This window comes from Beta vulgaris, chromosome 4 (assembly GCF_026745355.1).
Source record: "Beta vulgaris subsp. vulgaris cultivar EL10 chromosome 4, EL10.2, whole genome shotgun sequence".
In the NCBI taxonomy this organism is placed as follows: domain Eukaryota; kingdom Viridiplantae; phylum Streptophyta; class Magnoliopsida; order Caryophyllales; family Amaranthaceae; genus Beta; species Beta vulgaris.
The window spans coordinates 52,833,175-52,856,120 of NC_079205.1; the positions used below are offsets into that span (position 1 = coordinate 52,833,175).

At 36.9% G+C, this 22,946-nt stretch overlaps 1 protein-coding gene and 1 long non-coding RNA gene across 2 annotated transcripts; both read left to right on the forward strand.

The window, feature by feature from the left end:
- The first annotated feature begins 8,380 nt into the window (after window positions 1-8,380).
- On the forward strand, window positions 8,381-11,834 carry LOC125496751 (uncharacterized). The gene is made up of 3 exons (XM_057394127.1): window positions 8,381-9,418; window positions 9,566-9,715; window positions 11,730-11,834. Exons 1-3 carry the CDS (start codon window positions 8,723-8,725, stop codon window positions 11,832-11,834), a joined length of 951 nt encoding a protein of 316 aa, XP_057250110.1. The 5' UTR covers window positions 8,381-8,722.
- A 10,061-nt stretch (window positions 11,835-21,895) lies between these two features.
- LOC130591285 (uncharacterized) lies at window positions 21,896-22,746 on the forward strand. Its single transcript, XR_008969101.1, has 2 exons — window positions 21,896-22,241; window positions 22,539-22,746. It is a non-coding gene; the product is annotated as an uncharacterized LOC130591285 (long non-coding RNA).
- The last annotated feature ends 200 nt before the right edge of the window (window positions 22,747-22,946 follow it).

The window sequence follows — 22,946 nt, forward strand, 5'->3', positions numbered from 1 at the left end:
GAAACCTTAATTAAAGTCCAGGCTTGTTTGTTTCGGATGAATTGAAGAAAACTGATCGAAACTGATTGGTGCTAAACTTAACAAAGCTGATTGGTGCTTAACTGAACTGAAATGAATTATTTATGTGAGAAGAAAATTAGGAACTAAACTAAACTAAACTGATTGGAACTAAGGTTGTGTTTGATTCATCTGAAATTTTCTTATCTGATCTGATCTGATCTTAACTTTTCTGATCTGATCTTATTTGAATGTTTCTGATCTGACCTGAAATTTTCTTATCTGATCTTATCTAAACTTTTCTGATCTGATCTGATTTTTTCTTATTGTAGTTATTTTCATCGTTATAATTTTTCTTATCTGATCTGAAATTTTCTAATCTGATCTGACCCGACCGGGGGTCCTCCCATTATTTGATAAGGAAGGTCGTGGACTCCTACAAGTAATAAGGAAGGTCAACCTCCTCATTACAACTGGTACCGGGGGTCGAAAGACACAAAACTACCCCCTCCCTTATTTCCGAGTCGCTACTAACTCCCTCGGCAACTTGTGCCTCGGGTATCTCAGAACCTAATCTAAGAGGTCTAGCCATCGGGTACATATGAGCCCTCGGGTATGTATATACAGAAAAAAATGAAAAATGAAATGAAAAAGACTGAGTGTTCAGGGCGTACCTCACAAGAAAGAAGAGGTGTCGGGTGGTTGTTGTCCCTCGGGTCGGGTGCTACAGACATGGAATGCTCTGGTTCTCGCAAAGACTTGGAAGGATTAGAGAGGATTTGGAATTTTTTGCGAAGTAAAAAATGAAAATGAAAAGGATCATTTTAGATTAGAATAACAATTCAACTCAAACAATCATATAAACACAATAATATCAAATAATCCAGTAAAACCAAATTACATGCCCCAACATATTATAATTAGCTTCTAATTAATTAATTCAGAAATCACATACTTACCAGCGTATTTTGGAATAAAGTCAAACTTTGATAATTTTGTTTTGGGTGTTTTGATAGGGAAAGTGCACTTAATTATAATTACAACATATGGACCTCATTCTTCACTTTAATAATGAGTCATTTGATTTTTGGTGAGAGAATGAATGTTTGATTTACTCCTTTTGGTTAGAATGATATAACAATTTAAGTAATTTTCTTTTTTTAAAAATCAATTTTACGTAATATATTATCGTAATCCTGTCAAAAAATATAAACTATCAAAATTATATTTACGTGATTCTTATTATTATTTTTTTTATCAATTATGCGTTATTGTATCATGTTATCATTACCTAATATTGTTTTAATTCAATCGTGTTCAATTTAAGTAAGGGACTGTTCTGATCAGCTTAATTTCAGTTCAGTTCAGCTCTACATACTTGGCTTAGGTCCTATTGATCTCGTAATACTTGGCTACACTTGGCTTAGATGTACCGTTAATTTCACGAACTAGATGTACCGTTAGGTGAACCATAATGTCGAAGAATGCGGGCGGGAAATACATCTCAAACTTACATAGAGTCTCAATCAAACGTGCTTGAAGAGTGTCTAGAGTAGTTGGATCTAGCACTTTGCTGCAGATTGTATTGAAGAAAGAACATAGTTCCGTGATGGTGTACCTGACATGCCTAGGTAGAATCCCACGAATTGCAATTGGTAAGAATACTTGCATGACAACATGGAAATCGTGCGATTTCATGCTAGATAACATCAAATCACCATCCAATGTCACAAATCTTCTCATGTTAGAACAATAACCTGTTGGCACCTTTAAGTTGTACAGGAATGCACAAAAGTGTTTCTTTTCATGTTTTGACATTGTGTAGCAAGCCGGAGGAAGGTAGTAGCTTTTCTTCTCATGATGTCCCTCAGCATTTCCCTCTCCCTCGCGATTCTTTCTTTTCTTGGTCTCCTTCAACTGAGGCCAGAGCTCTGGTCGAACTCCTATCTTTTTCAAGAACTGCCGATTGACCTAAGTGTCTTTAGTCTTGTTCGTGATGTTGAAAAGGGTGGCAAGTATGGCATCACAAACATTTTTCTCAATGTGCATAACATCAAGGCAATGTCTAACTTGTAAATCTCTCCAATATGGAAGCCGCCAAAAGATAGACTCTTTTTTCCAAAGCCCATGAGATTCTACGTTCGGTTTTTTGAAGTTGGTCTTCACACCCTTAACCTGTGCGTAAACCTCATAACCAGTTAACGGCCGACGAGCAACACGATTTTCAACCATCCCATTGAACGCCTTCTTCTTCTTACGAAACGGGTGATTAGGTGGAAGAAACCTTCGATGACACCAATCAACACACTTACCCACCCATGTAGAATCTTGGTCGTCCATACAAATAGGGCATGCGTTGTGACCTTTGTTCTTATACCCTGATAAGTTACCATAAGCAGGAAAGTCATTGATGGTGCACAAAAGCATTGCACGTAATGTGAAAGTCTCTTCTGCATGAGAATCGTACACAAGCACACCATCATCCCACAGTTTTCTCAAGTCATCAACTAGTGGCTCCAAGTACACATCAATGTCATTACCAGGTTGCTTTGGACCAGAAATAAGAAGTGACAGCATAAGGTACTTTCGTTTCATGCACAACCAAGGTGGAAGGTTGTAGATAGTAAGAATCACAGGCCATGTACTGTGCTTGGAACTAAGAGAGCCGAATGGGTTCATTCCATCTGTGCACAGCCCAAGTCTCAAATTACGACTGTCATCACCAAATGTCTTAAATTTCCTGTTGATAGTCTTCCATTCACGACCATCAGCCGGATGCTGTAGCCGCCCCTTCATGTTTCTGCCCTCAGCATGCCACCTCAAATTCTTAGCATCCTTTTTGATTGAAAACAACCGCTTGAATCTTGGTATTATCGGGAGATACCACAACACTTTGGAAGGTGGACCTGCATTACCCCGTGCCCCTTCTCGCTCATACCGAGGCAAGCCACATTTTGGACACTTATCCAGCAATTCATACTCTTTTCGATACAATATACAATCCTTGGGACAAGCATGTATTCTCTCATACTCTAAGCCAAAGGGACACATAAGCTTCTTGGCGTAGTAGGTCGACTTGGGAAGGTCATTGCCATCTGGAAACATGCTACTCAAAGGAAGTACCAGAACCCCGGTGAATTAAAGGAAGTTATCTTGAACCGATCCCAGCTAGAAGTTGATGAACTAAGATCTCAACTTGAATTTCTACAGCTTGTTAATCAGGTACTTATAATTGAACAAATTTACCAGTATAACTTCATTTGATTTGTTATGCGATTCACTGTCATTTGGTTCGATAATGTAACGTATGTTTAGCCAGAAGCTCTAACTTTAGCATGTTCTCTATTAATCCTCCATATAGTGTTGAAATAAACTTTGGTTTAAGTGCTTTTTTTTTTTAATGGCCAAATGTGCAGAATAAAATGTCAGTAGGTGAGCTTCAAGAGGCATTCGAGAAGCAAAGTTGTCTAGATGAGAAACTCTACGAATCAATTCAGGATAGAGAGGTGGAAATTATCTGTGCAAGTATTTTTCTCGTGACCCATATAAGATTAACATTTGGATACCTATTTACTGAGAATTACCAAATTCACAGAAAGCTATTGAAGGAGTGTTGGACAATATTATCGAGATGAGAAATCTTGTATTTAATAGTTTAGATGGAGAAACCAAATATTTGGAATCGTACAATGGGTTTCTTAGTTCGGGGATTCAATTAGTGCAGGAGGAGGATTTGGCACAAGCTGACCTTGAGTCCAAGAACTCAAGAAAACTGGAAATTGCAGAACTTCGCTTAAGCATCGACAAAATGCAAAAAGCATTAGGTGGATGAGCTAATTGAAAGGCTGAACGTGAGAATAATGTTGGAAATGACAAGATTTCACCGCGTTTGTACTGTAGTTTTACCCTGATTAAATTCATTCCAATTTTCAATTATAATTTATAACTATCAATCATAATCTATATCTATCAATTTATCCAATGCAATATGTGTCATTGTGGCAACTTAGGCACTTCAGTACTTGGTTGTAATGGATAAGCTTAAAGAGGCAATTGCATTGCAAATGCATCTAACAGAAAAGCGTATGCAATCATAAGCATTAGAGGACAATGAAGTCCAAAAAAATGCTAAATGAATTAAAGGAAGTTATCTTGAACCGATCCCAGCTAGAAGTTGATGAACTAAGATCTCAACTTGAATTTCTACAGCTTGTTAATCAGGTACTTATAATTGAACAAATTTACCAGTATAACTTCATTTGATTTGTTATGCGATTCACTGTCATTTGGTTCGATAATGTGACGTATGTTTAGCCAGAAGCTCTAACTTTAGCATGTTCTCTATTAATCCTCCATATAGTGTTGATGATTAAGTAAATAAACTTTGGTTTAAGTGCTTTTTTTTAATGGCCAAATGTGCAGAATAAAATGTCAGTAGGTGAGCTTCAAGAGGCATTCGAGAAGCAAAGTTGTCTAGATGAGAAACTCTACGAATCAATTCAGGATAGAGAGGTGGAAATTATCTATGCAAGTATTTTTCTCGTGACCCATATAAGCTTAACATTTGGATACCTATTTACTGGGAATTACCAAATTCACAGAAAGCTATTGAAGGAGTGTTGGACAATATTATCGAGATGGGAAATCTTGTAAGCATCGACAAAGGTCACAACGCATTGTACCATTTTAAGTGTCAGTGGATTTGTAATATTCTAACGATCTATTCCACATTCCGAACCTAGATCTGCCCACAACCATTGGTAATATTCTTCGACATCAGGCATATAGGCCTATTCAATGGCCTTGCCACAATTACATAGGGAAATAGAAGACAATGATGCTTCCACATAGTCTAACGTCCCACAACAGTGTAATACGAACAGGCGGACTCCTAGTGAACACATGACCACCCAAAAAGCCAGGAGAATCTACTAGGGACTACCTAGAGCGGTTTACCAAGGAGATGATCCACATTCCGAACCTAGATCTGCCCACAACCATTGAGGCCTTCCGCAGAGGGGTAACTTATAACTCTAATAATATAATTAATTTATATATTTCACACTTTAATTGTATTAAAATTAATTTTTTTAATAAAAATATCTTTCAAACAAATTTCGAGGTTCAGAATGAACAACATGATAAAATTTGCAAATTTATGGTTAAGTGTGTTGATTGGTGTCATCGAAGGTTTCTGCCCACAACCATAAAGTTATTGCATCAGCAGCAGCAACTTGGAATGGATTTGTCGGTGGTCCTTTTGTGGTAGTATCTTACTATCTTTGATTTGGTTCTTAAGTATATGAATTTTTATATTTTAGTGCTTTGATGTTCCTCATGGTATAAGAACAAAGGTCACAACGCATGCCCTATTTGTATGGACGACCAAGATTCTATTTGGGTGGGTAAGTGTGTTGATTGGTGTCATCGAAGGTTTCTTCCACCTAATCACTCGTTTCGTAAGAAGAAGAAGGCGTTCAATGGATGGTTGAAAATCGTGTTGCTCGTCGGCCGTTAACTGGTTATGAGGTTTACGCACAGGTTAAGGGTGTGAAGACCAACTTCAAAAAACCGAACGTAGAATCTCATGGGCTTTGGAAAAAAGAGTCTATCTTTTGGCGGCTTCCATATTGGAGAGATTTACAAGTTAGACATTGCCTTGATGTTATGCATATTGAGAAAAATGTTTGTGATGCCATACTTGCCACCCTTTTCAACATCATGAACAAGACTAAAGACACTTGGGTCAATCGGCAGTTCTTGAAAAAGATAGGAGTTCGACCAGAGCTCTGGCCTCAGTTGAAGGAGACCAAGAAAAGAAAGAATCGCGAGGGAGAGGGAAATGCTGAGGGACATCATGAGAAGAAAAGCTACTACCTTCCTCCGGCTTGCTACACAATGTCAAAACATGAAAAGAAACACTTTTGTGCATTCCTGTACAACTTAAAGGTGCCAACAGGTTATTGTTCTAACATGAGAAGTTGTGACATTGGATGGTGATTTGATGTTATCTAGCATGAAATCGCACGATTTCCATGTTGTCATGCAAGTATTCTTACCAATTGCAAATTCGTGGGATTCTACCTAGGCATGTCAGGTACACCATCACGGAACTATGTTCTTTCTTCAATACAATCTGCAGCAAAGTGCTAGATCCAACTACTCTAGACACTCTTCAAGCACGTTGATTGAGACTCTATGTAAGTTTGAGATGTATTTCCCGCCCGCATTCTTCGACATTATGGTTCACCTAACGGTACATCTAGTTCGTGAAATTAACGGTACATCTAAGCCAAGTGTAGCCAAGTATTACGAGATCAATAGGACCTAAGCCAAGTATGTAGAGCTGAACTGAACTGAAATTAAGCTGATCAGAACAGTCCCTTACTTAAATTGAACACGATTGAATTAAAACAATATTAGGTAATGATAACATGATACAATAATGCATAATTGATAAAAAAAAAAAAAATAAGAATCACGTAAAAATAATTTTGATAGTTTATATTTTTTGACAGGATTACGATAATATATTACGTAAAATTGATTTTTAAAAAAGAGATTTACTTAAATTGTTATATCATTCTAACCAAAAGGAGTAAATCAAACATTCATTCTCCACCAAAAATCAAATGACTCATATTAAAGTGAAGAATGAGGTCCATATGTTGTAATTATAATTAAGTGCACTTTCCCTATCAAAAACACCCAAAACAAAATTATCAAAGTTTGACTTTATTCCAAAATACGCTGGTAAGTATGTGATTTCTGAATTAATTATTAGAAGCTAATTATAATATGTTGGGGCATGTATTTGGTTTACTGGATTATTTGATATTATTGTGTTTATATGATTGTTTGAGTTGAATTGTTATTCTAATCTAAAATGATCCTTTCATTTTCATTTTTTACTTCGCAAAAAATTCCAAATCCTCTCTAATCCTTCCAAGTCTTTGCGAGAACCAGAGCATTCCATGTCTGTAGCACCCGACCCGAGGGACCACCCGACACCTCTTCTTTCTTGTGAGGTACGCCCTGAACACTCAGTCTTTTTCATTTCATTTTTCATTTTTTTCTGTATATACATACCCGAGGGCTCATATGTACCCGATGTAGACCTCTAGATTAGGTTCTGAGATACCCGAGGCACAAGTTGCCGAGGGAGTTAGTAGCGACTCGGAAATAAGGGAGGGGTAGTTGTGTCTTTCGACCCCGGTACCAGTTGTAATGAGGGGTGCCTTCCTTATTACTTAGGAGCCACGACCTTCCTTATCAAATAATGGGAGGACCCCGGTCGGGTCAGATCAGATTAGAAAATTTCAGATCAAATAAGAAAAATTATAACGATGAAAATAACTACAATAAGAAAAAATCAGATCAGATCAGAAAAGTTTAGATAAGATCAGATCAGATAAGAAAATTTCAGGTCAGATCAGAAACATTCAAATAAGATCAGATCAGATCAGAAAAGTTAAGATCAGATCAGATCAGATAAGAAATTTAGATGAATCAAACACAACCTTAGTTCCAATCAGTTTAGTTTAGTTTAGTTCCTAATTTCTTCTCACATAAATAATTCATTTCAGTTCAGTTAAGCACCAATCAACTTTGTTAAGTTTAGCACAATCAGTTTCGATCAGTTTTCTTCAATTCATCCGAAACAAACAAAGCCTGGACTTTAATTAAGGTTTCAATTTAGTTTTGATCAATTTTTCTAATTGGACTTGCCCGATATGACTCATGTAGTAATGCGGAAAAATGGGCTAGGCCATGAGCCCATGACGTTGCTATATTTATCTAGAGGGCTACCATGAGCCCTTTAGCATAACAGGCTTGAAATGTCATACTTGCCCCGCTTAGATGGTGTATTTGCCATATTGTTTCTGACCCCCCACTCATAACCTAGTGTTTTCCCCCGCTTCGAAGCACTTGCACTCTCTTAACGTCACTCTCTCTCTCTCTTCAACGTTGTCCATTACACTCTACTCTCATCTCCTTCTGTTATTGTTCATTTGTTCTTAATTTTTTCGCTACTTCAAGTCACTAGTTCACTACTCGACACCCACCTCAAAACCAGGCTCAAACTCTCACCCTCTCTCGGCGGCGGCTCACAGGACACTCTCGGCGGCAACGGTTATACCTTCCATCTGGACTAGGTTCTAGAATTCTACAGGTTCGTTTTCTTATTCTTTTTTAGCTGTTTCTTCTGATTTTGCTGTTATTAATTATTTTATTAAATTGATGATGTTGAAGATTTCATTTGTTGAATTAATTTAATTTAGTCAAAATTTGTTGATTTATTTGATGAACCCTAAACAAGATTTGTTGAATTAATTTATTCTACTTAACATTCGATTTTGTCGACATAAACGACTAAGCCTAGGTTAAATTTTTTTTGAGCTTAATTATTAATTAGTCGAATTGCCTATTTGTATGTTGCCTATTAATTAGTAGAATCACCTTAATTTTGCTGTCTGCTTGCCTATTGCACTACTGTTGTAACAGTAGCTTAAGAATGAATAATAGCAAGCGGTGTTTGTAACAGTAGCTTAAGAATAAATAGGTGGTTAAGCAGTAGTTATGAATAATGTCTGAACATTGTATAGATAGCAAGCGGTGTACTTTTGAGCAAATGAATGATAATAAATAAATTCCGGTCCTCTAGTTCTCTGTTAACAGGAACTCTACATAATTTATAAAGCTTTCTTTTTTTTTTTTTGAAGGAATGGCAGTGTTAAGAATTGGTAATAGACTTCCGACTCTTTGCAAGACATACGAGACTCTTAATAGTGATATAAAAGATATAGTCGATGAAGCGATAGACTCTAATAGGGATGGAAGCTGTCTTCTCCGGCTACTGAAAATAGCCGAAGGAATTGAGGAGAAAAATCTGAACTCACTTAATGGTGTAATTCAAGTGGCGTTGGACCACTTTGAAATAATAGATGATACAATTGATGCATATGGGTTCGTTTTTGGAAACGACATCGTAATGAACCCTACATTAGAGGACGTCTTATTCTTGACTGGTTTGCCTATCTCTGGTGAGGCACTGATCCCCAACTATAGCCGAGACCCTGATGCTTTTCGTCGTGTTTTTGGGGATGAGGTCGTCAACAACCTCGGACTAACCGGTACAACTTGTCCTCTAAACAAATTAGACTTGATTGCAAATGATGGCACCTTGGATAGAGAAAGAAGGTTGATTGCGGTCTTATTAAAGATCATCCACTGTGTCATCATCCCTTCGCATGACGGTCACTCATGCAAGTGCACATATGTTCAATTCGTAGAAGATCTGACGAAGGTGAACAACTATGCATGGGGAGCCGCACTTCTAGCCTTCCTCATGTACGCGATGAAGAAAAAGAAAGAAGCGGAAAGTTTGAATAACATCAAGGGATTTACTCCCATTCTTGTGGTAATTTCCTCTTGAATTATAATTATTATTATATATATTATTATATATATATATATATATAATTATATATTTATATATATATATATATATATTTTGCATGTTTTGTTGTTTGAAATTAACTCGACTAATTTTTTTTCATTTTGCAAGGCATTCTTCTTATATCGGATCCCAAAACTCCAAACGCAGCTTGGTGTTCAAGTTGAGGAAAGGAGTACACCAAGCTTACTCCTTAGCCCAGTTTTGAGTGCCCTAAGGGATGTATGTCACGTGAAGAGGGGCATAGACACCAAGACGCGAGTTGTTTTCAATGACTGTTGTAACCTAAGGGAACACTCAAGAAGGGGGGGGTTGAATTGAGTGACGAAATCTATTCGATTTTCGCAAAAACCCTTTCACAGCTCAGTGCCAGGCTCTGAGCTAAACACTCGAAAATTGCTATTTTGCGTTTTTGCGAATAATAAACTTAAAAGATATTAGATTTGACACAAGATATAACGTGGTTCAATCTCACCTCTGAGATCTACGTCCACAAGAAACAAAAACTCTTTTATTTCTTTGAATCATATAATACCAAACTCTTGATACAATATGATTCCCCTCACTACTAACCCTAGCAATGACTCCCCCAACACTTAACTCTAAGTGTTGGCACTCTCAATAATGTAAAAGTTACAAGAAAGAATGATCCTCAAAGATGTGCTTCTTAGTCAAGCAAATAGAGGACAATTACAATTGTGAAATAGTAACTTAACCCTAACAGCTCAGTGCTATGCTCAGTGCCAAGGAAATAGTTTTCAGCTTTTTACTTAGACTCGATTTCTCTCTGAAAACTTAAGATCTAAAAGTGAATTATGAATCCCTTTTATAGAGTATGGACTGGACGAATATCCTTCCAAGGATATCTTCCAATTTCCTTAATTCAAGGGATTTAATTCTCTTTTAGAAAATCAATCTTTATCTTTTTCCTCTTTATCTTTATTCTTAAAAAGATATGTTTTCCATAACAGATTTTCTATTCAACTCAAAAGATATTTTCCAAAACAAAATCTGATTTTATGAAACTCTTTACAAACACGTTTTGGAAAATCTGGTTTTAAAAAAAATCTTTTTAACAACGTTTTAAGGAAACGTGATTTTTGTAAAATCTTTTTCCTTAAAACACGCTTTTATAAAATTCTGTTTTTTTTTTTTTATAAAAAATCTTTTCTTTGAAAACACGTTTTTATAAAAACTTGTTTTATGAAAATCTTTTCTTTAGAAAACACGTTTTTATCAAAAACTGATTTTTACAAAATCTTTTTCAAAAACTTGTTTTTATTAAAATCCGTTTTATCAAAAACTTATTTTTATTAAAATCTTTTTCTTTAACTCGTTTATTCAAAAACTTATTTTCCTAATCCCTTTTGATTTCTGATTTAGAAAACTTATTTCCTTTTTATATAGAAATATAATTTTAATATAATTATTTACTTTCTTAACTCAAAGAAGTAATAATTATATTAACTTTATATTTCTATATTGAGCACATTGCATATTACTAAGCATATTACATTTGAATCTAAAGTTACTATTCTAAGAAATTATAAACTCGAACTTCATTCTTGATTCTTCTTTTCTTCAAAGTCTTCGTTTATCAATTTCTTTCTTCATGCATCTGTTGCAACTGTTACATACTTTCATGCTATAACATATTATATTAATTTTCATCATCAAAACATAACATGTGCATAAAACATAACATGTACATGCACAACAAATTCCCCCTTTTTGATGATGACAAACTCATGAATATAATATTGTTACTAAACATTTGTTCCCCTTAAAGTATGCATATTGACTTTTGTTCCCCCTCAAACAATGCATGGTTTTAAACATTTAGTATATCCCCTTTTAGAATCTATCCGTACCTTAGATTAATAACTTCAATCATTCACTTGTCCCTACATGCTCATTTATATTTTATTCACATTATCTCAACCTAGGATATCATCAAGATTCTAGTCAATATTATATGCTTTCTTTTCCCCCTTTTGTCATTCTCAAAAAGCATCAAAAAGACAAAAAAGCACACTATAGCAGAATAGATCCAAAATAATCCAATAGCTCAACCAAGTGGGCTAGGGATGCTGGTGCTACAACCAACACCAATTCACAATCATCAGAAACATCCAAAAAAACATCCAGAAAGTACCAAAACAGTTTTTAAAAACTACAAGTTTAGTCCAAAAAACTACAAAACATCATCAGAAATTCAGAGGAAGACTACGACAGGTTTAGGGCTTTGACATGAGTTGACGGTGTCTTTGGGCAGCAATGGTATCACTTGCTCTCTGACGAGCTGAAATCTGCTGCAACTGCCGGCGCATTTCACGCACCTCCTCCCCGAGCCTCAAGCACCCGACACAAGCGTCCTTAGGAACACAACCCCGAAAATCTTTCTTGACCAATTCACCATTCATAACACATAAGTCCATCTTACTCAGCAGCCCAGTACTCATAACATCAACACAAGTGACCCCTTGTGTGGGGACAGATCACATCAAAAGCATCAAAGATTTTAGTAAGCCAAACACCATAGGGATAGTACAGAGAAGATTGAGAAAGATTCTTCATATGGTGAATCATCAGATGTGGCAGACTAATAGGGAGGTCATGAATCAACAACCAAAGAAGGACCTGGTCCATAATGAGACATTCACCACGGTTTTCAATGCGAGGCAAAACAGACTTGGTAATCATGTTACGAAGCAGCTTATGTGGAGCAGAAAGACGGGAAACCGAAAAGATTTGAGCGTGGGTTAGGGGCTGGTCTGATAATGTCCGGCTAATCGTGGCGTTGTCAATGCCCGACAACAACGGCCAAGACTGATGAGGTAATTCAGAAAAACCGCTGGATGGTACGCCTAAAATCTGAGCGAGCTCAGTCACAGTGAGAGTAATCATAGTACCATTAACAAACGAACTTAACACCAAATCCTCATTAACAGTCAAATTCTCATAAAATTCAGCAACTTTAGATTCATACACCCCAGCATTATAATTCATCAGTTTCACCCAACCTTGAGATTGTAAAGCTTCCAAAAAGAACTTAAATTCTGGTTGTATAACCCAATCAGTAGGAAAGACACGACCGGACAAGATCTTGACGGACGAATCTTGCGGGTGTGGAGCAGAGGACTTACCGGAAGTGGAAGTCTTCCTTTTTCGCGCTGGAGACTCGTCGGAGGGGGCAGCAGAAGTAGACGCTTTGCGTTTTCTTGATGGAGCGGCAAAAGTAGCAGCGGAAGTTGACTTGGGTGCCGAAGAATGTGCAGATCTGGTAACAGGTTTACGGGGTTTCGGTATGTGGGAGGAAGATGTTGAGGGGGTGGTGGTTTTGGAGGCAAAGGTTTTGAAGCGGCGGCTGGTGTGGGAAATCGAAGGGTTAGTGTTTCTGGGTGGCGGTTGAAAAGAAGGTGGAAGGTTGTCGGTTTGTGGTGGAAAAGGAGGTGGAGGGTTGTCGGTTTGTGGTTGAAAAGGAGGTGGAGGGTTTGCGGGTTGCGGTTGAAAAGGAGGCGGAGGGCTGGCATTTTGTGGAGGAGGAGAAGACGGAGGGGGGGAAGCCTGTGACGGAGAAGAAGGGGGGGTGGGAGTCGGTGATGCAACAGCATTTTTCTTAAGAAATCTCCGAGCCACCATTTTTCTTCCCATGGTGAAGGTTGGAAGGTTAGAGAAGAAGGGAGATGGAAAGATTTGTTGGGGGGTAAAAAAACCGGTTAGTTTAAGGGTTTTAGTGGGGTTAGGTAGGGTAGGTTGTAGTCAACTCACTTTTTCCTTAAATGCCGTGTAGTTATTTTCGAAAAGGTTGATAAAGCAATTTTGAAATTATTTTGGTTTTAGCAAAGCAACATCAATGAAATTTTTGAAAATTGTGATACTTTTATTGGAATGTTTTCATGGAATTTTTTCTGAAGCAACTTAGGTGTCAGTTATCAGGACAGCATCATTAGCCTTTTCAGGAGTCTTGAATTAAATCAAACATCTGACTTTGTGTAGGTATAATCTTTTGAACTCTTGAGTTTGCAAAGGGATCAAATAAACACATAAATCAACTAGGCACTAGAAATCAACCCCAAGGCTAATCTAAGCTTTTCAAATCTTTCACGAGCAAGAGGTTTAGTGAAAATATCAGCTATTTGGTCTTCAGTACAAATAAATTCAAGGGTATATTAACCTTTTTCTACATGATCACGTAAAAAATGATATCTGATTTCTATATGCTTTGTACGTGAATGCTGAACAGGATTTTTAGAATGTTATGGCACTTGTATTATCACACATAATGGGCACATTATCAATCAACACACCAAAATCTCTAAGTTGTTGTCTTACCCATAATACCTGTGCACAACAAGATGCGGCTGCAACATATTCAGCTTCTGCAGTGAAAGAGCCACGGAATTTTGCTTTTTGGAAGCCCATGAGATTAAGCAAGGACCTAAGAAGGTGGCTGTTCCAGAGGTACTTTTTCTATCTACTAAAAATCCTGCATAATCTGCGTCAGAAAAACCAATCAAGTCAAAGTTGCCTCCTTTAGGATACCATAGATATAAGTTATAGTGCCTCTTAAGTATCTAAGGATTCGTTTGACAGCTTTGAAGTGAGACTCCTTTGGACATGATTGAAATCTGGCGCAGAGACATACACTGTGAAGAATATCTGGTCGACTGGAAGTTAAATAAAGAAGAGAACCTATCATACCTCGGTAGATTGTTTCATCTACTTTCTTACCATTTTCGTCCAGATCTAACTTAAGTGCAGTAGGTACAGGTGTAGGATAAGTCTTTGAATCTTCCATACCATACTTCTTCAATAGTTCCTTCACATATTTCTGTTGATGTATCATGATGCCATTATCCAGTTGCTTGATTTGTAAACCTAGGAAGAAACTTAATTCTCCCATCATAGACATTTCAAATTCACTTTCATTAGTTCAGCAAAATAATGACATAATAATTCTGTAGTTGCTCCAAAAATAATATCTCAACATAAATTTGAACAACTAGCAATTCTTCCCCCTTACTTTTCAGAAACAATGTCCTATCTACTGAACCTCTTTAAAGCCATTTTCCATTAAAAAGATAGATAAGGCGTTCATACCAAGCTCTAGGAGCTTGCTTTAAACCATAAAGTCCTTATCTAGTTTATAAACATGTTTAGGAAAATTTTGATCAATAAAGCCAGGAGGTTGTTCAACATACACGTTTCTTTTAAGTACCCGTTTAAGAATGCAGTTTTGACATCCATTTGAAAAAGTTTAATATTTTTAAAAGCTGCAAAGGATATCAAAATTAAAATGGCTTCTAAACGGGCTACGGGGGCAAATGTCTCATCATAATCAATTCCCTCTTGTTGGTTAAAACCTTGGCACACTAGTCTAGCTTTATTTCGAACAATCATCCCACTATCATCCAGTTTGTTTCAAAAACCCATTTTGTTCCAATTACTGATTGATGAGTGGGACGAGGTTCTAGATGCCAAACTTCATTTCTTTTGAATTGATTTAACTCATCCTGCATAGCCAAAATCCAATCAGGGTCAGTCAATGCAATTTTATAATTAGTTGGTTCAATTTCAGATATAAAAGCATTGAAAGCACAAAAATTATGAAGAGATGAACGAGTTTGGACTCCCTTTGATATGTCTGTGAGTATTAGGTCAGTAGGATGTGATCCTTGGTGTTTCCACTTCTTCGGAGTGAAAATTTCGTTCTGTGGCTCAGTGCCATGCCTGAGCGTTCACTGTTGTTTTCGTTTTCTTCAGCTTCTGTTGGTTCTGCCGACACTTCTTCTTCGACAGTTTCAGTTATCTCTTCTGCATCTTTTTCATTCTCGTCGCAGTTGTTGATTTGTTCTTCAGACTGTGCCATGCTCTGAGCCTCAGAACTTGTTTCAGGTTGATTCTCATCATGCTGTTTGTCTCGTGACTCTCTAATCAGTCCAATAGAGAAGTCTTCGTCATCATCTACCTGCACATCTTGTAAACTTTTATCAGATTCATCAAATATGACATGGACACTCTCCTCCATACGCATTGTTCTTTTGTTGTATACTTTATATGCTTTGCTATGAGGAGAGTAACCAATGAACACTGCTTCATCACTTCTTGGATCAAACTTACCCAAATTATCCTTGCCATTGTTGTGAACATAACAAGTACATCCAAAACATCTTAAGTGAGAGATATTTGGTTTCCTACCTTTGATCAGTTCATATGGAGTTTTATTCAAGATGGATCGTACTTTAGTTCTGTTATATATATAGCATGCAGTACTTACTGCCTCGGCCCAAAAATTTCTAGGTAAGCCACTTTGTAAAGCATGGTTCGAGACATGTCTTCTAAAGTACGATTCATCCTTTCTACAACTCCATTCTGTTGTGGTGTTCTTGGTGCAGAGAAATTATGATCAATTCCATTGTCATTGCAGAATTTTCGAAATCTGTATTTTCAAACTCAGTGCCATGATCAGTACGGACAGACAGCAATTTACAATTTGTTTGATTTTGAACTTTTCGAATATGAACAAGAAAAACATCAAATGTTTCATCTTTCCCACCAATGAATAATGTCCAAACAAATCTAGAGAAATCATCAACAAGTACCAACACATATTTGCTACCACCTCTACTCCTTACACGCATTGGGCCACAAAGATCCATGTGAATTAGTTCCAAGGGTTTAGAGGTGCTAACAAATGTCTTTGACTTAAAAGATGATCGAACATGTTTGCATCTAGCACATGCATACAAATTGTTTCCCAATCAAAGTTTATGGATGGTAAACCATCTACTAAATCCATTTTTCTCAATTTGTTAAGCAGTCTAGAGCTAACATGTCCAAGTCTTTTATGCCAAAGTAGTGGATTATCTTGTAGGGCACTCATGCATGAAATTTTCTCATTAGGTAAGGTATCTAGACAGATTATATAGACATTGTTTAATCTTTTACCTTCCAAAATTACTTCCCTAGTTTTCATATTCAAGATTTGGCACAAATTTGCCTGAAATTCAACAACATTACCTTTATCACACAGTTGTGATATACTTAACAAGTTGTGTTTCAGTCCATTTACCAACATAACATTCTCGATGGAGTGTGTTAGAGACTTGCCGACATTGCCTATTCCAATGATCTCTCCCTTTTTGTTGTCGCCAAATGTAACACACCCTCCATTGTGGGCTACTAGTGAGAGGAATTGTGTTTTGTCACCAGTCATATGTCTTGAGCAACCACTGTCGAGATACCATAGGTTGCTTCCTCTCACGTTTACCTGCACAAGAATCACTTGTTAGTTTTAGGAACCCATACTTGTTTGGGTCCCTTTTTCTTACGTTGAGCATCTAGAATGTCTTTTCTAACCCAGATTTGAGTGACATGTTTAATGTTCTTTGCAATTCGATTTTTCTTTTTGTTACAGTCCTCAATTAGGTGTCCATTATTTCCACAAAATTGCAAATAAGATATTCAGGAAGCCAACATATTTTCTTTTTCGAAAGTCTCTTTCGAAGGGTCTGGCACTGAGCCTGGCACTGAGTCGCTGGTCAGAATATCCTAATCCTGTTTTTTCTGTTGTTTGTGGTGCAAGTTAGGTAATTTAGAGCATTCTTCCCATTGGTCCATTTTTCGTGCATCTTTCGAGCAATAGAAAGTTGTGATTCAAATATTCAACTGAGGTGTTCAAATCACTACTTCTTTTTCGGGAAATCTCTAAGTCCTTTTTAACCTTCCAGTTCTTCTTTTATTTTCTCATCACTAGGTAGCGTGAGTGGACAATTTCAGATTGTTGTCTTGAATTTTTAAGTTCATTCAACTCGTGATTTAAATTTTCAATTTGTTCCTCAAGACTAGACTTTTCAGCTTGGAACTCAGTGACTGGCACTGAGTTGTTTACGAGATTATCAACTAGAGTCTTTTCTTGTTTTAGTGTGTTTATCTCTAAGTCTTTCTCGTCAATCCTTTTTATTAGAGTTTTGTTTTCTTTCAGCAATTCCTTATATTCTGTTTCTAATCCAATTTTTAGCCTGGTCAAATTTTTTATTTCCTTTTTCATGTTATCAAAATTATCATTCATGTTTTGACAATCATCAATTACGTTTTCAAGCAATATGACAAGCTTACTTTTGGAAAGAAGATGAATTGAAGGTTTTAAAGAAGTTAGACTTACCTCACTGTCTTCTTCCTCTTCAAGAGGGTTCGAACTTTTAGCCATCAAGCATAGATGTGAGTCGTCATGGCTCAGTGCCGTCTTCAGAGTGGTCTGTACAGCATTCAGACATAATTTTGCTTCGTGGCTCTGAGCTGGCACTGATCTTCGTCAGAATCCGAGTCTCCCCAGACTGCTGCGATCATGGCTTTCTTGTACTCCTTCTTAGACTGCTCTCGTTTTTCTCTAGGCTTTTCTTCATCCCACAGAGGGCATTCTTTAATCCTGTGATCATACTCACCACACTTGAAACAACCAGAGTTAGTAGCACTTTTCTTAGGGTTAAAAGTAGTGCCTTTACCTTTGGAGTTTCCACCTTCCTGAAGTTGTTATTCCTATTCTTTTTCAGAAAGTTTTGAAATTTCTAGTTAGAAAGCTAGTTCTTCATCACTATCACTATCATCCGTTTCTACTTCAGTTTTTAAGGCCAACCCTTTATTCTTTGGTTCACTTGATTTAGAGTCTAAAACAAGTTCGTGAGTCATTAAGGAACCATGAGTTGTTCTAGTGAGAGTTTTGATAAATCCTTAGCCTCTTGAATAGCAGTTATTTTAGGAAGCCATTTATTAGTCAAACTTCTTAACACTTTTCTAACTAAATCTTCAGAAGAATAGATTTTTCCTAAAGATCTTAGTTCATTAGTTATTAGTGTAAATCTGGTAAACATATCTTTAATAGATTCATCCTTAGTCATTGTGAACAGTTCATATTGTTGGACTAGTAAATCTATCCTAGACTGTTTTACCTCGTTTGTACCTTCATGTGCCAATTCCAATGTGTCCCAAATTTCCTTAGCAGTGGTACATGCAGAGATTCTTGAATATTCGTCAGGTCCAATTCCAGATTGGAGAATACTCATAGCTTTGAAATTCTTTTCTGCCTTTCCGTAGTCAACAGAATCGTACTCCTCTTCCTTTTGTCGAACAGGTTACCTTTATCTCTTTGTTTTGATAGGAAGAGGTCCAGTCTTGATGATTCTCCAGCATTGAAAGTCAGAACCTTGAATGTATATCCTCATCCTGGTCTTCCACCATCCATAATCTTTCCCGTTGAAAATGGGCACTTGGAATACTTGTCGCGAAAGTCGTCTTGTGTGTTCATGATTTCTATTCTCTAGATGTGAGTCTTACGAGAATAGCCTGCTCTGATACCACTTGTTGTAACCTAAGGGAACACTCAAGAAGGGGGGGTTGAATTGAGTGACGAAATCTATCGATTTTCGCAAAAACCTTTCACAGCTCAGTGCCAGGCTCTGAGCTGAACACTCGAAAATTGCTATTTTGCGTTTTTGCGAATAATAAACTTAAAAGATATTAGATTTGACACAAGATATAACGTGGTTCAATCTCACCTCTGAGATCTACGTCCACAAAAACAAAAACTCTTTTATTTCTTTGAATCAATAATACAAACTCTTGATACAATATGATTCCCCTCACTACTAACCCTACAATGACTCCCCAACACTTAACTCTAAGTGTTGGCACTCTCAATAATGTAAAAGTTACAAGAAAGAAGATCCTCAAAGATGTGCTTCTTAGTCAAGCAAATAGAGGACAATTACAATTGTGAAATAGTAACTTAACCTAACAGCTCAGTGCTATGCTCAGTGCCAAGGAAATAGTTTTCAGCTTTTTACTTAGACTCGATTTCTCTCTGAAAACTTAAGATCTAAAAGTGAATTATGAATCCCTTTTATAGAGTATGGACTGGACGAATATCCTTCCAAGGATATCTTCCAATTTCCTTAATTCAAGGGATTTAATTCTCTTTTAGAAAATCAATCTTTATCTTTTTCCTCTTTATCTTATTCTTAAAAAGATATTTTTCCATAACAGATTTTCTATTCAACTCAAAAGATATTTTCCAAAACAAAATCTGATTTTATGAAACTCTTTACAAACACGTTTTGGAAAATCTGGTTTTAAAAAAATCTTTTTAACAACGTTTTAAGGAAACGTGATTTTTGTAAAATCTTTTCCTTAAAACACTTTTATAAAATTTTTTTTTTTTTTATAAAAAATCTTTTCTTTGAAAACACGTTTTTATAAAAACTTGTTTTATGAAAATCTTTTCTTTAGAAAACACGTTTTTATCAAAAACTGATTTTTACCAAAATCTTTTTCAAAAACTTGTTTTATTAAAATCCGGTTTTTATCAAAAACTTATTTTTATTAAAATCTTTTTCTTAACTCGTTTTATCAAAAACTTATTTTCCTAATCCCTTTTGATTTCTGATTTAGAAAACTTATTTCCTTTTTATATAGAAATATAATTTTAATATAATTATTTACTTTCTTAACTCAAAGAAATAATAATTATATTAACTTTATTTTCTATATTGAGCACATTGCATATTACTAAGCATATTACATTTGAATCTAAAGTTACTATTCTAAGAAATTATAAACTCAACTTCATTCTTGATTCTTCTTTTCTTCAAAGTCTTCGTTTATCAATTTCTTTCTTCATGCATCTGTTGCAACTGTTACATACTTTCATGCTATAACATATTATATTAATTTTCATCATCAAAACATAACATGTGCATAAAACATAACATGTACATGCACAACAATGACCTCAAAAATGAGGTAAGGGTTCTGCCAGTTTCTCTTATGATTATATATTGCTATTATTGAGGTAACTTATGTTATGACTTCTTCTTCTTGCTCTGATTTGTGATCCATATTACTTCTGACTCCCATCCCCTTACTTGTCTTCTGAATTTTAGCTTTTTCAGTATCCCCCCATATTTCCTTAGAATATTTACATTCAAAAAAGAGATGATGGACTGTCTCTTGGCAGTTTTGGCATAATATACATGTTGAGTCACAATTCCTTTGCCATTTCATGATTCCATTTGTTAAGCTTGTCAATGGCTTCTGCTTCCTGTTTCTGAACTGCCAGGTTAGTGAAGTCTTGAGACAGTTCAGATTGTATGTCATTGAGGTCCTTGGAAGCCTCTTCAATCTTGAGCTGAATATCCCCATACTCCTGGTGGTGTAGTTGTTTGATGTTGTGCTTGACTTTTTTTAGTTTTTCCCACACTCTATACATATTGCAGCCTTTTATTTCAATCTGCCAACCTTGTTTTACTCTATCTAAGAAGTCTGGATGACTTGCTATACAATTGAGGAACCTGAAAGGTCTCCCCCACCCTTGCTGACAGTGAATCCTTTGAATAAAATTGGTGAATGATCAGATATGCTTGGATTTAGAATTTGTGCTTCTTTCATTTGATAGCTATCAACCCAGGCATTATTCACCATAATCCTGTCAATTCTTGTAGCTATTCTAGCATCCCCTTCCCCCTTGTTGTTCCATGTGTACATTGGCCCCTTTGTGTCAAGTATGTTGAGTTGTGTATTATCAATGAAGTCCTGAAAGTCTCTTGTTTCATATTGGGTTATTGGCCTCCCATTGAGTCTATCATTGTGATGTAACACAGCATTGAAATCCCCTGATAGTACTGTTGGTGTAGTATCATTTAGTCTTTGTTGTACCATTATCCAGAGTTGCTTCCTTTCTTGCACTGTGTTCAATCCATAAACTATGAATGCTTGGAATGGTGCTTGTGATCAACTGATGTCACCTCCACCTGAATATATTGTTCCTGCACATCCATTGCTTTGACCTTAAATATGTCTTTTTTCCATCCAAGCCAGATTCTGTCACCTGGTGAGTTAGCATAATTTGCTATCCATTCCCATCCTAAGCCAAACTTTTTTTGGATTTTTTGGGCATTTGTTTGTTTGACTTTTGTTTCAATTAGTCCTACTATATTTGAATTGTTTCAGTGTTGTTGTGGTTGTTGAAAAATTCAAATGGTATTGTTTTGCTAACAGGATATCATATGGAAGCCGTATTCCTCTCTGATTTTGAGGCCGGAGTTGCATAACCAGCTCCAGTACAGGACCTTAATGGCTCCAATGTTTTGCTTCAATGTGGTGGTGAATCATGCACCACAACATGTTGCAAAACAGTTTGACGAGTTCAATGGTTACACACTCCCAGGCCCTTCGTGATATGGGACGTCATTTAAAAAAAATTAAGAGTAAAGAAACTAGCGGCAATGAGCCTCAAGACTTCAAAAAGCACTATAAACCCTGGAATTCTAAACCACGAACGCTCTCCACGAAACAGCCCTTCTCCTCCACGAAACCCTGAAATTCTAAACCACGAACGCTCTCCACGAAACAGCCCTTCTACCCTCAACGAAACCAGCCCTTCTCTACAAAACTCTGAAACTCAACCTGTTATAAACAGCCCTTCTCTACGAAACAGCCCTTCTCTACAAAACTCTGAAAACTCTGAAACTCAACCTGTTATAAAACAGCCCTTCTCTACGAAACAACCCTTCTCCACAAAACCGCCCTCCACGAAACAGCCCTCTACGAAACCGCCCTCCTCCACAAAACGACCCACAACGTTTAGCTTCAACAGTTACTCCTGCCAATCTTGGAAAGAGGCTGACAATTATACCCGAAAGGTTAACATATGATAAAAATCATGTTGATGCGAACAAGAAGAATAACAGAAGGGGTCGCAAGAGGAGGAAGACATGAGAGTCGGCGACAGGTATGTGTCTTTCAACACTTTCTTTGTACCGAGTACTTGTTCCTAATACTCTGATAGCCTCATATTTTGAAACTATTTTTTTATATTTCACTACCGTTTCATCAAAATTTTGAGAGCTTTTTCTTATTATTAATAAAGTACTGTTTCTTATTCGAGCAAAGAAACTACAACAAAATTTTTGTTTTTGAGAGCTTGTATTCTGAGGGGCAGACGACTGCTCGGCTATTCTTTATTTTTTTTTTGAACGTGAGGATTAGTAACGTGAGTTGTTAATGAAGCTTATTTTTTTTTAAACAGAGGCAACTACCAACGCGGGTTATTACATCTGATGCAGCAGCTAGCAGCAGAGTAGCAGCAGCCAGCAGGAGCATGTAATATGAATGTTTTTATTTGGATGAATATTTTTATTTGGTTGAATTGTTTGGATTACTATGAATGCTTTTAAGGGTTACTATTGGGATTACTATGAATGCTTATTTGGATGAATGTATCATCTCGAACTTCATCCCCCTCCCCCCCCCCTTCCCGCTCCCCCTCCTCCCCCTCCCCCACTCCCACCCCCACCCCTTTCTCCTCTGCTCCCACTCCCCTCCCCCGCTCCCTCTCCCCCTCCCCCTGCCCTCCCTAAACCCTTCCCCATCCCCACCCTTCCCAGCTCCCTCCCTCCCCCCCTCCCCCCGCTCCCTCCCTCCCCCTGCCCTCCCA

Coding starts and splice junctions, on each gene's coding strand:
- LOC125496751 (XM_057394127.1), top strand. CDS start 8,723: ATGGCAGTGTTAAGAATTGGTAATAGACTTCCGACTCTTTGCAAGACA. Junction 9,419..9,565: donor GATTTACTCCCATTCTTGTG/GTAATTTCCTCT, acceptor TCATTTTGCAAG/GCATTCTTCTTATATCGGAT. Junction 9,716..11,729: donor GCATAGACACCAAGACGCGA/GTTGTTTTCAAT, acceptor GTCTTTGGGCAG/CAATGGTATCACTTGCTCTC.